A 15,203-nucleotide genomic window follows, 5' to 3' on the forward strand; every position below is an offset into this window, starting at 1 on the left:
ATGCATCATACTCACCAGAGATGCAAGTTATTCACTGTATTAATTTGTGCAGATTGCTACAGATACGTGTTACTAGTCAAGCTTTGCTTGCTCTAACCCACAGGTGTCAAAGTCGAGGGTTGCGGGCCAGATCTGGCCTGCAACATCATTTTATGTGGCCCGCGAAGGCAAATCATGTGCGTCAACTTCACGTTTCTTGTAAATTGTTTTCACTTTTAACAACACTGAGATACTGCAATGTGTTATTTTGTCACCAATCCTCCCCTTTAAAATTATTTGAAAAATAATTGAACAATTACTTACCGGCTTCTAATTTCAAAACTAGTTATCCATAAATTTGTCGGGTAAATGTGATCATATAAGGCGATCATACTTTTTATATGGGTTCACAGTCGTAACAGCCCTCCGAGGGGCTCCATAATTACGCTGTGGCCCCCGACAAAAAGAGTTTGACACCCCTGCTCTAGGCATTCAGAGGCCGCAAGATTACAGTTGTTATTGTGGGTCAGGGAGCTGGCCCCGTATGGCGAATTTGAAATATGATTGTTTAAAAAAAAAAAAAAAAAGTTCCGTTGCTAATACAGTTTGAAATATATTGGCCAGCACTACTGATTCTGAAGACCCTGGGCAGATTAAATTGATATGCCAGCACATACATGTTGAAATTTAATTGGGGGGGGGGGGGGGGGGGGGGGGAACTAGCATACATACCCATACATGTACTGGAAGCAGTGCAGCCAACAGAAATGTAACAAAGGGAAGAAAATAGACTAGAGGGAGTAAATTAATACAATTTTATGGAACAAATATTACAATTTGTTGCTAACCTATATATATATATTTTAACTGCAAATTGTCTTTGTTGACACCCTGTACTTTTATTGTACTCTAACCTTGACTTTCAGTGCTGTGTTTATCAAAAATGCAACCATAGGTCTCACAGTAGATTAAACACAATATGGCTGTGTTTGTGACTGATGTTGCTTATTTAACTGCCTCACGTTGCGAAAGGTGCCAGCGACATATACACGTAAGGTTCTCTACTTTACTACTCGCGTAATCAACTCGACAGTTTTATGAAGTTTTAATTACAGCCATTTCTGCAGTGAGGCAAAATGAGCTTTGACAAACCCTTTCTTCGCAAAGTGCTTTTAACAAACACTCAATAAAGCTGTAATAATAATAATAATAATGTTGGGTAAAAGGGGGTGCGTTATGAAAAGAAACACATTTGTGTGTGCGTGAGTGTGTGTGTGTGTGTGTGTGTGGGTGTGTGTGTGTATGTGTCTTGACGATTGCCATCGTCACCTTTGATATGATAATAGACCTTGTGAAATGCAGTGTCATTTCACGAGTGCCATTATCATTATTGTTATTATTGTTAATACGTATTGTTGAAGATGAGGCTTTCATGACCGCTTGCTGGCCGTATGAAAGTTTCACCATGGGAACATCTACTCTTTAATTCTACCCCAATCAAATGAGGCTTCCATGTTGGACATTAACCCTTTCACTTCAATATGCTAGCAATAACATGACTTTCAGGAGGAGCAGGCTGGTTTGCACAAACTCAGAAGAATATATTAGAATTATATTATACAAGAAAGGAGACTAACGTGATAGCTAGCGAGTAAGCTAGCTAGCCACTGTAGAAAGAAAAAATAAACTTGTTACAGTGCTAGTTAGTAGCAGCTCTCAAGAGCAGAGGTGGGCAATTCCAGTCCTCGAGGGCAAGTTTCCTGCATCGCTTCTATGTCTCCCTGCTGCAACACACCTGATTCAAATGATCATATAATCAGCCAGGTCTGCAGAAGCTGGATAACGATCCTGATCTTTTGAATCAGATGGGCTGCAGCAGGGTGATATATAAAGCATGCAGGATACCGGCCCCGACCGGAATTGCCCACCCCTGCTCTAGAGCATGAGGTAGCCTAATGAATACAATGAAAATGTAAAACCGCACAATTTTTGGGGGGGACTGAATATCGACTGCATGTACTCATGAATACTTTTTATATCAGATTAATTCTGTGAATATTAACAAAACAATTCTTGCTTGGAACAGTCAGTATATTATTGATTCATTGAAATTATTTATTAAGGACTGCAGTATATGTCGTAGGAGAAGTGTCATCGGTGAAGATCAGCTCAGACTGCAAAAACCTCAGTCATCCAACTGTCGGTGTTGCTGTAATATGATAGTTTTACAAAAAGAAATGAAGAACTTTCACTTGAAACAGGAGTAACCATACAAAAAAGGCAATGGCATAGCACATTTTACATGTAATTTAAACAAGTGCAGTAGGAATATGCAGTACATAACAACAGACGGACACACAGTTCTGGTCTGAACATTTTTGGAAAGCTAAATGACAGCTACAATAGTTCTGTGAGTGATATGCTATCCGAGCTTCTCCTCGCAGGCCCCATTCATGGCAAAAGTAGCTACACCGTGGGTCGTAATAACTGCACACAGAGTCAACATATTTCATATTCAAAATGTGACTGAAATTACATGAACAGTTTTGTGAGAGTAAAAGGAGAAATATTCTGTGTTGTAAACAACTGAAATTGATCTTTAAGGACGCATATAGACTCCATACAAAGGCGACGCATTAGTGAAGGGAAGCATCTCATGGCCGAATGTTATTGTTTGAGTTCGACATACCACAGGTCTCATCTTCTTCCTTCATTGTGGCCACGGTTTGTGTGCTAATATCCAAACCTTTCTTGACTTCCTCTTCCTCCTCGTGTTGCTCAGTTCTTTGGACTGTGTCTGCACAGCCATGCGGGCTCTCCTGTCTTTGTTTGAGGATCTGACTGCAGCACTGATGCTGCTCGTGCTGTCGAGCGGCGACGAGGTCCTGGCTGTTGAAGAAGCCGCGGATGATGTGTTTGGGCAGGTCCAGTTGAGCTGACAGCGTGTGGACCGCCTCCTCGTCTGGGTTGAGTCCCACATCTTGGATGAAGCTCTGCAAAATGCCCAAGGCCTCATGGGACACTCGTAATCCCGCGTGTTGGACCTCACCTTCATTATGTGCGTCGGCGCAAATCCCAAACCAGCCGCCGTCTTCGTTCTTCAAATTGGGCCACTCCACTTGAAGCTTTTCCTTGATCGTTGCCTCCTTTATGCTTTCTCCTCCTTCATCTCCTTCAGTTACCACATCATTACTGTCATCATGTTTCACCTCCAGAGGATAATTCCAGTCCAGACCCAAACCGCCGTTGTCTCCTTCTCCCTCAACTAAGTCCTCGCCATTGCTATTGCTCTGGCCTTGCACACTGACTCTCAAAAGTCCCCAGTTGCTTCCGGTCTCCAGCTCAGCAGGTGATGCAGTGCATGGTTGCCGTGGAGACAAATGAGGTCCTGCTTCTGGATGCAAGGGTTGGTGAGGTTGCAGATGGTGTTGCTGAGGCAGCAGAGCGTTGCGTTGATACTAGAGGAGGAAGAAACCATCAGTAGAATAACGTATTGGTGGAATTTGTAGTTTAACCTTGCTTGATTTAATCATTCGTAGCCCGAGTCGTAGGTGGATTGTTTGCCACTGTGACTAAATCTAATTACAAAATAGCGCATATATATTTTTACTACCTTACCAGTACATTTTCATTGCCGAGTAGTGTTCGTCTCTCAGTGCAGTTCTGCGCGGGGTTTATGCTCTCCTGCTCGTAAATTGCATCTCTTTCAGTCTGGGCCAGGCTCAGGAAACGGCGGATCATGCTCAAGTTATCCCACAGGGTTCGGTTCTCTGGACTGGGATCTTCCTTCCAACGAAGTAGCTCACACAGCCAGCCCTGCGGGACAGACCCACATATCATGTACAGCTCTGTAATACATTGAAAAGCTACCCAAAATGCTGTGCAGTGTCCTCTCTTTTGCCCATTCTCAAACAGTACATGCACTGCTGACGTCGCTCTCAGTTAAGCAAGTCCATAAAATTACTTTCCCGAGCATGCACGGGCTGAAAACAATTCACAAATGCATTTGCAACACAGAAAAACATGGCCGCTGCCCAACACCAGCACACAATGCTATCCAGATGCACAGGGAAGATAGAACAGAACAGATCTAGCATGGATCTGCCTGCCAAACAACCGCTTAATACAGCGAGAGAAAGAGGGAGGAAGAGAGAGAGAGAGAGAGAGAGAGAGAGCGCGGTAACTAGAAGTATTATTAGAATAAAAGCCACAGAAGAGAAAAAGAACCTAAGGGGTGTCGGACCACCTGCGTTAGCCACGATGACTGCTGAGTGACCTCTATGCATCTTGATGATAGAAGACAATAAGCTGACGGAGAGAATGAGGAAAAGGAAGGAAAGAACATTCCCTTCATTCCACGGCGGGAAATTATCCTCCAAACAAAAGCAATAACAAGCTTATGGGCCTGCCATAAAATATGAGAACAATAAACATTCATACCATGCATGATTGTGTGCGTATGTGTTTCACTGCATTTGTTTGCAGCATGCATGAACGAATGTGCATGCATGTGCTGAAACTCTATACCATATATGGACATAAATAAGCAGAATGTGCATTTGTGCGATTATTAAAGTGATTACTTTCGACACAATAGCAGTCAGATGCACTAACGATAATCGTCTATCGAGGACAGCGGTTGCTTTGTTGTTGCCTCTGCTTCCTTTGAAAATTTGGTGCCATACTGGTCTTTCAAATAGTAAATCCCTCACACCAGTATGTTGATAGCATACCTGACTCTTGGATGCAGCCACTTTTGCGAACAAAGCCTGAGACACTTTAGCTCGCCTCATTTCGTGCTGAATCTCTTCATAGATGGAGGCGCTGACGTTGAGAACGCAACTGTCTGTCCTCATGCTTCTGTCTGTTGTAACTGGTGACAGTCTGGCCTACAAGGAGAAAAAAAACCAAAAAAAAAACAGGCATTGGATTTAAATATGTGCCACGAAAAGGGAATTAAGCTGTTGTAAACTGGGAGCAGGCCAATCCATATAATAGAAGTAATTAAAAAGTGCATCAAGGATATGTGATGGGATCCACTTATGGCCATGTCACTGTTAGCCTCATGCATGGATGGGCATATAAAAAATATATAATTATACAGTATTTACCCTAGTTATTTTCTTCTCTATTGTTAAATTAAAACCCTTACTTTGGAAATTAAGTTGTTTGCAACAGCCTTGGCAACGCAAAATCCATTTTTTTTTTTATTTTGCGTCTCTTCAGTTCTCACCATGGGCCATAAATAGTGTCTTATTGTTTTATTTTGATGAATTCATGACAGACATGACTGTATTTTACCACACTGTCCACTAGGTTGCGCAACTGTAATCTAATTGTGCTCCACTTACACACTAGAATGGTCACTGATAGTGTAGTGGTTCACTCGCCTGACTTTTGAATTTTGCAGGTGTACCCAAATATGTCTGGTGAATGTATGGTGATCAAACTACTGTTTGCCACAATACCTGACAGTAGTGCCTTTATTGTGACTGGTGCGTGATTTTACCATCAGCTTTTTTGTTTGAACCAAAGCCACCGACTGGAGTGGTATTTTTTTTTGTTGCAGTTTAAATATGACGCTTTATGTAATGGATTAGTTTTAGCACCCTCTTCGAGTTCATTTTTGGTCACAGAAAATAGCTCAAGTAAGTTTTACTCAAGGGCAATTTGTATGTGGATTGTTCACTGATTTAAAAAGCACTTGTTGTATGTGTAATTGGCGGTTGCCATGGTATCGGAGCTAGGGAGTGGGCGACCTCAAGTGAATCGGTCTAAGTGAGCATTGTAACGTGCTGATCATCTGGGTCAAGGTCTTGCCTTAAGAGGGCGCCACCAAACTGAAAGTTTTAATTTTTTTATTTTTTTATTTTATTTAGATTCTATTCATGCGACATATTGGTGCAGGCAAAAATCTGACCTTTGGCTGACATAAATGAAAGTACAATTTTTTTTTTGTAGCCAAAGTGAAAGTCATCTCTATTCATTTGTAGTTAACGCTTGAAACTGCATCTACAGTATTGCGGGCCTTGCTACAGCTTGTGCCACTGAAATAACCCAACAATAGTTATATTACCCTTGGCATTAGCGATACAGTATAACATTAAAAAAGAATAAAACCAAGCCTGCAGAATAGTAATGTATGCGCATTGCAGTGGCACACATAAATAAAAATAATAAGCCCAGAGTACAGCAATATTCGTGCAAAGCATTGGCATAATTACTGTGCATCTATTTCAGACTTCTTTTACTGCGGGTTTGGGAGACTGTGAGACCTGAGTGCATCTTGGGGGGGTGTTGTTGCAGCTCGGTATGAATCCAGTCAGGCTTCGCTCTTTCTCCTCCTGGTAGAAGCGTTCACGTTCAGCCTCGGGCAGCTGCAGGAAGCCGTGCATGGCCCGCAGGTTGACCAGGAGGGACTGCGAGGCATTTTTTGGGTCCTCCTCCTTTCGTAGAATCTCTGAGAGTAGGCCCTAGTCAACAAACATGATGTCACGTTCATTCAGGCACATTTGTGTTGATGCTGTATGTAGATGCGAACTGATTCCGCCCTTCTTCCTTTAAATCTAGGAATTTCAATGAAATATCTAAAAATCTTTTGTCAAGAGATTCAATAAGTGGAATGATCATCCCTGCAACTAATAATTTATTTAAAGAGAGGTATTAACCTTTCCATTCACACAAGGAAAGTTAATGCTTAAATAATATATGGTCTTATTAATTTAATGTAATTAGGCCATTTGTTGAACCCAGAAAGGTTGAGGAGTGCTTATTGCCGCTCCAAAAATCATTAAATGCACCCCAAAAAATAACAAATCCAAATATTTAAGTAAGCTGTAACGTTTTAAATATTCCAAGAGAAAAATAGAATTCAATGTTTCTTCTCTTGCAATCAATAATCAAACATGTGGAAAGTCACATGATTATATTTAGCAACAGTTGGCTGGCTGTATCACAACAAACATACAATTCATGTATTATCTCTGTGTAAAAATGACACATTCAAAGTGAAATGAAAAGCACTTATTCAAAAGCTCCCCATATTCATCTCTGAATCTAATTCGACCAGACAGGCCTCTGCAGTTTAGTATTTCAAAGCCGCGCGTGGTTGTTGAGCCAGATGCATGCTCACATTACTCCGGGTGTATTGTGGGCCTATACGCGTAAGCCATCAAACACGATGTGCAGATTCGAGGGATTTCGTTCCTGAAAAATAAACGAACTTTCATGCTAGGGGTTGGACGGCTTGGGAGAAAACAGGACTTCCTAGTCGTATCATCCTCAAATTCACACACAAACCCCGCTGCATTCCTAACAGAGCGGAGCCTTAAGATGACAAATGATCCCTCCACTTCTAGATGGCATCTTGGAATAATGCCAACTTGTACGGATGACACTTGGGAACCCTGGAGCTGGCAATCGGGAAACATGGGCATGGATAATAGCTTGCTCTGCTTATTGTGATGAAAATGATAATGATGATAATAATATTAACAAGCCTCCTTTGAGTCCCATTTCTCTGGGAGTGCTGCTGAATGTAAAGTGGCCTCAGCTAATGTGGCATTTTAATATTAGAGGCGATATGAGATTTGGATATGAAAATGAGGACGAGTGGTGGGGGGGGGAAGGAAAAGATTAGAAAAGACGGATTGACAATTAAAGGTCAAATGAATAGAAACAGTGGCAAAGTGAAGGATGGCAAAACGGAGGGCGAGTGAAAAGAAAGCAGAGGTGGAAAAGGAGAAAGGATTTCTCCAAGGGGTTGTGATTAGGTAGCCAGCAGCTGCTTCAGTGTTGGCACCAGATTTTTGCTGCAGAGAGCTGGCACAACCATGCTTGCACATGCAAATGGGGGAGGGGGCATTGCGGCAAAGGCCACACCAAAATGGCAACCGTCTACAGCCGTATTTATACCAAGTGGTACAGTTCAGATCAACTCTGGCTAGCCTTGACCTGCCGTGTATTTCTACCGCAGGGCATGAAGTCAGGACAGTGAGAGAAGAAGATAGTAAAAAAAAAAGCATACTATTCTAGAAGAGGAACAAAGAGTGTTGGCATTGGACACTCTTTGAAGAGAAACAATCAACAGCTCAGCTTTTATTTCTAGGTTATTACCTCTCCTTGCGATACACAAATTACGAGCATTATTTGTAACAAAAGACCATATTTGAAGTCAACAAAAGTAAAAACTAAATGATCACTGAAATTGATCATATTGTATCATGAATGTACAGAGCCAATAGCATATCTGACAAGGCCACCACAACATGGCTCATGGTGGCCCCAAAGGGCCGCCACTCTAAAAGACTTCATGTCCGACCCTGTTGTTACATCCTTTGCGAGCAATAACTGCATCAGGCCGGTGATCCAATGACATCACCAATGACATCACTCTATTTATTCTCCGCGTATCGGAAAATATATATTCCGATATAAATATACCGATCTAAAATACATGCTCTATTGGCCTGGACATTGACTTGGCCCCTGTGTTTAGCGTCATTATCCTACCACATAAGGGATGATCTCAGGTCAGAATGTGAAACATTCAAATGGAGCTGGATCGGTAAAAGAACTAGCAAAACACACCGGCCAATGAACTCACTTTCCCGGCGCCTTGCATACCTGCGTCCTGTTGAAAGCCACTCGAGCAAAGATGGCTTGAGAAATTCCCGCTCTCTTCATCTCCTCACGCACGCTGTGGTAGATGTCATTCGGCACATCGACCAAGCCCAGACATGACCCCGCTGACGTCTGGTGTTGCAGCCCGGCTGTAGGAGATCCATCTGGGCCACATTGGGCCTGCTGAGGGCCTTGGGGATCGGGTGCTATGGGGAAGACTTTGGCAGGAGCCCTCCCTCCAGATGTGTGGTTGAGATACTGTTGTGAGGCTGGTGAGAGCCCCTGTCCTGCTAGCATGAGGCGTACAGCGTATTGCTGGTTTAGAATTTGAGTCATGACTTGCTGCTGAGATCTGCTCAGAGTCTGGGTAAGCAACCCAGAGTTGCAGATACTGTGAGGGGATGCTGCGGCCACCATGTTGGACATCCCTCCATGGAGGTAAAGAAGGCTTGAGCTCTGATCGGAAGCACTGCCGTTGATGGGCTGCTGCGTGTTGGAAATATGTGACGACTGGTCTGGGAAACTGTCCACCTCTGGTGAAGAAAAGTGCAATAAAAACATTACTGTATAGCGGTGCCTTGAGATATAATTTTAACTCCTTCAATGACCACGCTTGAACTACTGGGTGTCAAATCATTGAAATGAATGGAAATCCAATTAATCCATTCCAGGCTCTGGTAGCCTAAGCGTGACTTGGCTTGTCTTCTATGGCCAGTCTTGCAGACACAAGCTAGGAAGAGTTTCACAACTACTGTAATTGACTCAACAGCTGAAGTAATATGTCATTTTTCGCAGAGGATAAATAATACATTTTTGAGAGCCTTGTTATATTGTCTGGCCACATGTGTTGCTGCGCTGTGGTCAAATAGCTGTTGCTTAAAACGTTATAACACCGCCACAGATGATATCTGTTAACATGTCTGTGGCGGTTCTCTTTATGCTAGCATTAAGCTAGCAGACTTAAAGACATCATTTTGTGGTTGTTTAGAATAGACAATGTGTACATTTGGCTTCATGTTGTTGAGCACAAAATTGTCTGACAGTCAGCCATCTTAAGTATGGAATTTATCCACAATATTAATGTTTATAACATAATCGCAGTATTTGAAGACTGCGTCGAAGGAGGGTATGCTCCACTCATCCCAAATGTGTTGCAAGTCAGGACTATCAAGCTGTTTCACACCAAACTGACCCAACTACGACCTCATGGACCTTACTTTACGTATGAGAAAAGAGTGCTCTACCTCTGATTGATCAATTCATTTGGCAAGGTGTTTCCCAAAATGGTGTTCATATGTTTGAAAGCTTTCGTGCATTTGCAGTAGGGTGACTTACTGTTGTTGCATTTGGTTGTCTTGAAGTGTTTATACCATCGCCCAAACTCCTGACACTTGGCGGTGGAGACGTTGGCATAGTAGGTGCAATTGACTATAGATGAGATCATACTCTGAAACAGGGAAAGGTCAACGGATGCACTCAGTGTGGCTTTGCGTCAATGTGTCTCAGATGTTCCCATATCTGATATTAATGAATTCATGTCTGCGTTATTAAAAAAAGAGCCCAAAGGTAAATAGAATAATGAAGATGGATGAGGGTGTGAGTAGTGCATGGTGCTTGTGTGTGCATGCATACATGCAGCATGTGTGTAAATCAGGGGTCACGTGTACTTCACTCTCTCTCACTCTCTCTCCTCCACACACACATTTTCCCTCAAGACCATCCTGCGCAATCTTTACATCTGATTACACCTTTCATCTTCACATATTTATTTTAATCTGTGTCTTGCAAACAGGCAGGGGGAAAGGAAGTGAGAGAGGGAGGGAGAGAGAGGAAGAGGGAGAGAGAGAGAAAAGATGGGGGGGAGGGCTTCGCTCATCTCAGATCTTAACACCAGCTGAGATGGAAAGAGTATGAGGAAGATTGGAGATAGTGAGTAATTTCTCTTATCTTAGTTGTCCTAAGCCTTAAGGGAATAACAGATTTAAGTTGATAATTACTGCTATTCGTAGTTGTGTTTGCAGTTGGTACACATATACATATATATATATATATATATATGTGTATGTGTGTGTGTGTGTGTGTATATATATATATATATATATATATATATATATATATATATATATATATATATATATATGTATACATACACACATATATGTATACATACACACACACACACACAAAATGCATAGGCACTGTGATGGTTGGGCTAAGTCAGAGATAGTTATCTCTATCTATTTCAGTCACGCACACACTCCCTCATACCTTATCTGGCTCCACATCAGAACTTCCTGTCTAACTAATGGCCCACACAGTCTGTCTTATTTGTCAGCGATAGGCGCAAACATACACAGGTTTGTGTGTATGTTATACCTGAGACAGAGGACACTCCTTGGCTAATGAACTCTGGTTCATGTCCTTCAGAAGTTCCTTCAACGAGTTCCGAACTGTAGAGTGCGTCCACTGCTCCGCTGGCAAGTCCTCTAGTTTGGGACAGCTAGACAAATAACATCATGTTGTGTGTAGAATTTTTGCTTCCACAGTCTGCTATTTCAAACTGTTCATAATTTCTTCCCCCTTCACAAGATCTCCCAAACGCATGTAGGAAAATGTATTGTGGTCTGATGAGACAAAGATTGAAATGTTTGGCCATATTTCCAAAAGGCACGTGTGGTACAAGTACAAGACTGCTAAAGCATGGTGGTGGTAACATCCTACTTAGTGGTTGTTTTTCTCCAGTTGGAACGAGGGACTTAGACAAGGTGGAAGAAATTATGAACTTTCAGTGTGAATGCAAAACCTGCTGACTTATGCTAGGAAGCAAAAAAAAAGTCATTAAAAGCCTACTAGAACATCTGAAATGAATTTGGGATTAATCAAAGGCACTTTGAATGGCGGCAGATATGTACTTGCTCCCATTTAACACGAGGTTGAATGTGAAATGTGAACACAGCCACATCCCAGTTATTACATTATTCCTGTTGGTTATTTTTATTTGTATTTATTTTTTTTTTTTTTTAAATCAAAAAATTTTTAGTTTTACAGGTTATAGGTCACCTTATCAAATCGAAACTTTTTTTTGTGTAGCACTTTTCATACATTAAAATGCGACTCAGTGTTTTACAGAGATAAAAACAGAAAATGGAAATAGCAAGAAATATATAAAAACCTACCCTTGCCATTTTCACATGTAACACATACACACCTATATGATCACACACACACTTGCATGTACACACACAGCACATCTTAAGCGATAGTGTAGACATGGCAAGGCACTGAGCATCCACATTAATGGTGTAAATATTTTTTGAATCCTTTGGTCAAATTGTATTTCACAAAATCTTATGTTTGGACAGGAAGGGGCGTGTAGACTTTATATAATCACATTATGTTGTGTCATGTATATTAAATGTATTTACCTCACACACAATAGAGTTATTAGTTTAATTATATTACCAAGACTCTGTGGCCACTTCTTTACATAAGCAAATAGCAAAATCCAACAGAAAGCAAGCAGCGTGTTAAAAAAAAGGACAAGGAGTTTGATGTACCTTTGCAGCTGTATTTTAAGGGTGATAACATGGTGGACATCCTGCAGCATCTCAGCCACTGTGGCATCTGGAGCATCTGTCACACTAGAAAGAGGCAGCGGGTTCCATCTGCCCACCTGGATCAAACCTGACACACAGAAATGCACTACTGTGTGATAGTGGATGAGTGGGGGTGTATATTAGTATCTTCTTGTTTTTATGTTTATCTTGTTTGCCTGAACCCCGAGTTTGCATGCAATTCATGATGTATTTCGAGAACGCATGAAGGGTTCAAAACCAATATGTCTCCTACTTTAGAACAACCAGAGCTAGAGTTGTTCATTCCTTTGGCGTTGCTTGCAAGTCACCGTCAGGCCCCGTGACCCCGCTAAACACCCACTGCAAAATTATTATTATAGTTTTTATAGTAATTACAATTAATATTACCATTATTATCCACCTTGTGTTTTTTTCCACATAAAGCAGATGGCCGCCTACACAGTCTAATTTCTTCCTGATACAAAAAAAAAAGTGTCTGTTTCCCCCCCCAACTGTCGCCAAGTGTTGAAAAGTCTTTGCTTTCTTTCACACACTAGACACTTCATTAGGTACACTTGTACAATATACTGTCAATAAAGATGCAGGTATCTAACATCCACTCGGATATGTGTCTTGCACCTTTGGCCTGAGCAGCAGAACTGTGCGAGTATCCCAAAGTCAGCAGGGCCATCTCGATGAGCTGGTTGAAGAGCAGATCTCTCTTGATCAGAACAAATTCCGCATGGTCTTCTTTCCTCTCTCCCTCCACGGGACTTTCCATGTGCTCCACCACACAGAAGACAGGCAGCGAGCTTCCTGACGTGCCAGTGGAGAATATAATCAACTGAAATTATCTGCCTTTAAGTCATCCTTTATTTGGGGAAAATATCGAGTACGGTAGTTGGGCTGCACTCAAAATTAATTGTTCTCAAAGGGAAATTGCAGCCACTCCTGTTCCTCAGCAAGATTCGAATTTAGAAATAAATATCTTGCTTCTTCGCATGACAAACTGTATATTTTCCCCAAAAAGGAGTCAAATGCGAGACGTGTAAAGTTAACGGCTATGTTTTGTTCACAATACACAACGCCATGTAATAACACTCAATTTTAGTCGACAGCATAGGGCGGTACAATGTCAAAATAGCAGCCCCCCGAGATGGATGAAAACAGGTGGATTAATCGGCTTAATTATTTTCCCACCAAGTCAATATTAATCAGAATGCCGTGTTTAGACTAGTGGTAGCACCTGAGCCCAAAATGTTTGACTTCAGTTCCCCTTTGAGAACAAGTGATGCTTTACATATGGAAACTAACTTTTTTTTTGCTTCAGTTTCTGATATCACATTTGAATCACTGCCAAAAACTCTCTTAACGACAAGAATTTGTGATGTTTTACCTCTTGGCTGATGAGAGTTCTTGTGCTGATGCCTTCCCGCAGTAGTTTTCTGGACCAGATAAGGATTTTTAGTCCCAGGACTCGCTTGCTTGCTCCTCTCTTGCACCGTGCTTCCAACTCCATGTTGCTCCAGACGGGCCATCTTGGCAGGAGGGGGCCTTGGGTCTGCATTGGGATCGGCGCCCTCTGGTTTCTTGGCTCCATTACACAGTGGGTCCATCTGTGGAGTCACGCTGCATACATAAAATCGTTTGGCGTGAGTGTACCAGGACTTTTGATTGAGCCTTAGCCACAGTGTATCGATGGTCACCATTCATGCCCATAAAATACAAACGCACATGCACACTGCATTATAAACTTGGCAAAATTGTTGATGCAGTTTTTGTATTATACCTGATTAAATATGATTTCATTGAATACATTACATTTGAAACTAACGATTAACTATAAGTCGAATCCAATAAGTGCAATTTTCCAAAACAAACCCGCTGTCGTGCAAGCGACGGGAATTCGAATCATTTATCTATATAGCATACACACAAAATGCGCACTTAGTCCGATGTTCGATGTTATTTTGGAAAGTTTAGTCGAAACCAACCTGTTTTAGTCGCTACACTCGCACATAAGGACCGAAGCTGTAATATCAGCAGAATCGCGCCTCTTATTACAGCCCCGCTCGTCCGATTAAACGTCGACCCGCTGACAGTCCAAGTAGTTTTACTGTTTTACCTCCAAACACCCTCCCCATTGCTCCGTTCGTCCACTCGCCTCCTCGTTGTGGTGCGATGATGAATGAGCGCGATGAGAATCTGCTCACTACACTCCCGTGCCGAGAACAATACGCGATGCACGTTCCGCCTGCAGTCTGCAGCCTCTTATCTTATTTATAGGCGTGCACACACAGCCAGTTGTTTTGCTGGTTCTCCTCCAAAGACCACAGTGCACGCCCGGGGAGGGAGAGCGAGAGAGAGAAAGAGAGAGAGAGGGAGAGAAGAGAGAGACGCACACACCAGCTGCATTAACATATGGTGTAATAATGAATTCACTAGCGCGCTCCATAAATGTATTAAATGTGACAATTGCGCATGAATCTATTTATTAAATTCTGCAGCATGCTGCGCACGCCCGTCCGTAGTATTATTGGCTGTAGGGTATTGGAGCTCTCCATGGTAACAAAGTGGATGAGAAACAAAGGTTGACTGTCATTAACTTGCTGACGTGGTAATGTTGTTTATCAAGCAGACATATTTTTATTGCTAATATTTCCAGCTGTTGTACTTGTTATTTTGGGCAGCAGTTGTTGCTCATTACAGTATTAATATTATCTTGTATTTCACCATCATACGAGAGTACTATACTTGAAAATACTGCAGTTGTGCTCAGGGACAGCTCCATGTTGTTGTTTTTTTCTCTCCTTTGGCTAAAGGGGGGCTCGGCCGATGGGGGGCTGAGAAAATAATTTATAAATATATTTTAGAATATCAAATAAAATGTTGGAGGCGTTTAACCGGGGCTACACAGATTTCTGACGGGGCTAAAGCCCCCCTTGCCCCGGTTTAGCGACATCCCTGGTTGTGCATAATCTATCTATACTATACTATACTATACTATACTATACTATGTCAATCATG

General features: G+C 41.9%; 2 protein-coding genes across 5 annotated transcripts in view; one reads left to right on the forward strand and one right to left on the reverse strand.

Annotated features, from left to right (window-relative positions):
* The window catches only part of kcnh8 (potassium voltage-gated channel, subfamily H (eag-related), member 8), a 55,955-nt gene that overhangs the window by 5,645 nt on the left and 35,107 nt on the right, over positions 1 to 15,203 (forward strand). The window lies entirely within an intron of this gene.
* Positions 1,966 to 14,492, reverse strand: satb1a (SATB homeobox 1a). 2 transcript variants are annotated; one of them, XM_086014162.1, is made up of 11 exons: positions 14,302 to 14,492; positions 13,573 to 13,792; positions 12,816 to 12,992; positions 12,159 to 12,285; positions 10,978 to 11,101; positions 9,937 to 10,048; positions 8,605 to 9,134; positions 6,255 to 6,452; positions 4,713 to 4,868; positions 3,598 to 3,795; positions 1,966 to 3,437 (listed from the first exon to the last, which is right to left on the reverse strand). In XM_086014162.1, exons 2-11 carry the CDS (start codon positions 13,790 to 13,792, stop codon positions 2,634 to 2,636), a joined length of 2,646 nt encoding a protein of 881 aa, XP_085870288.1. In that variant the 5' UTR covers positions 14,302 to 14,492; the 3' UTR covers positions 1,966 to 2,633. The 2 variants fall into 2 exon arrangements, with proteins under 2 accessions (XP_085870288.1, XP_085870287.1); XM_086014161.1 differs by having other exon boundaries at positions 13,573 to 13,805.

The sequence above is a fragment of the Filicampus tigris genome, chromosome 18 (assembly GCF_054856515.1).
Source record: "Filicampus tigris isolate MCC_2025a chromosome 18, RoL_Ftig_1.0, whole genome shotgun sequence".
Lineage (NCBI taxonomy): Eukaryota > Metazoa > Chordata > Actinopteri > Syngnathiformes > Syngnathidae > Filicampus > Filicampus tigris.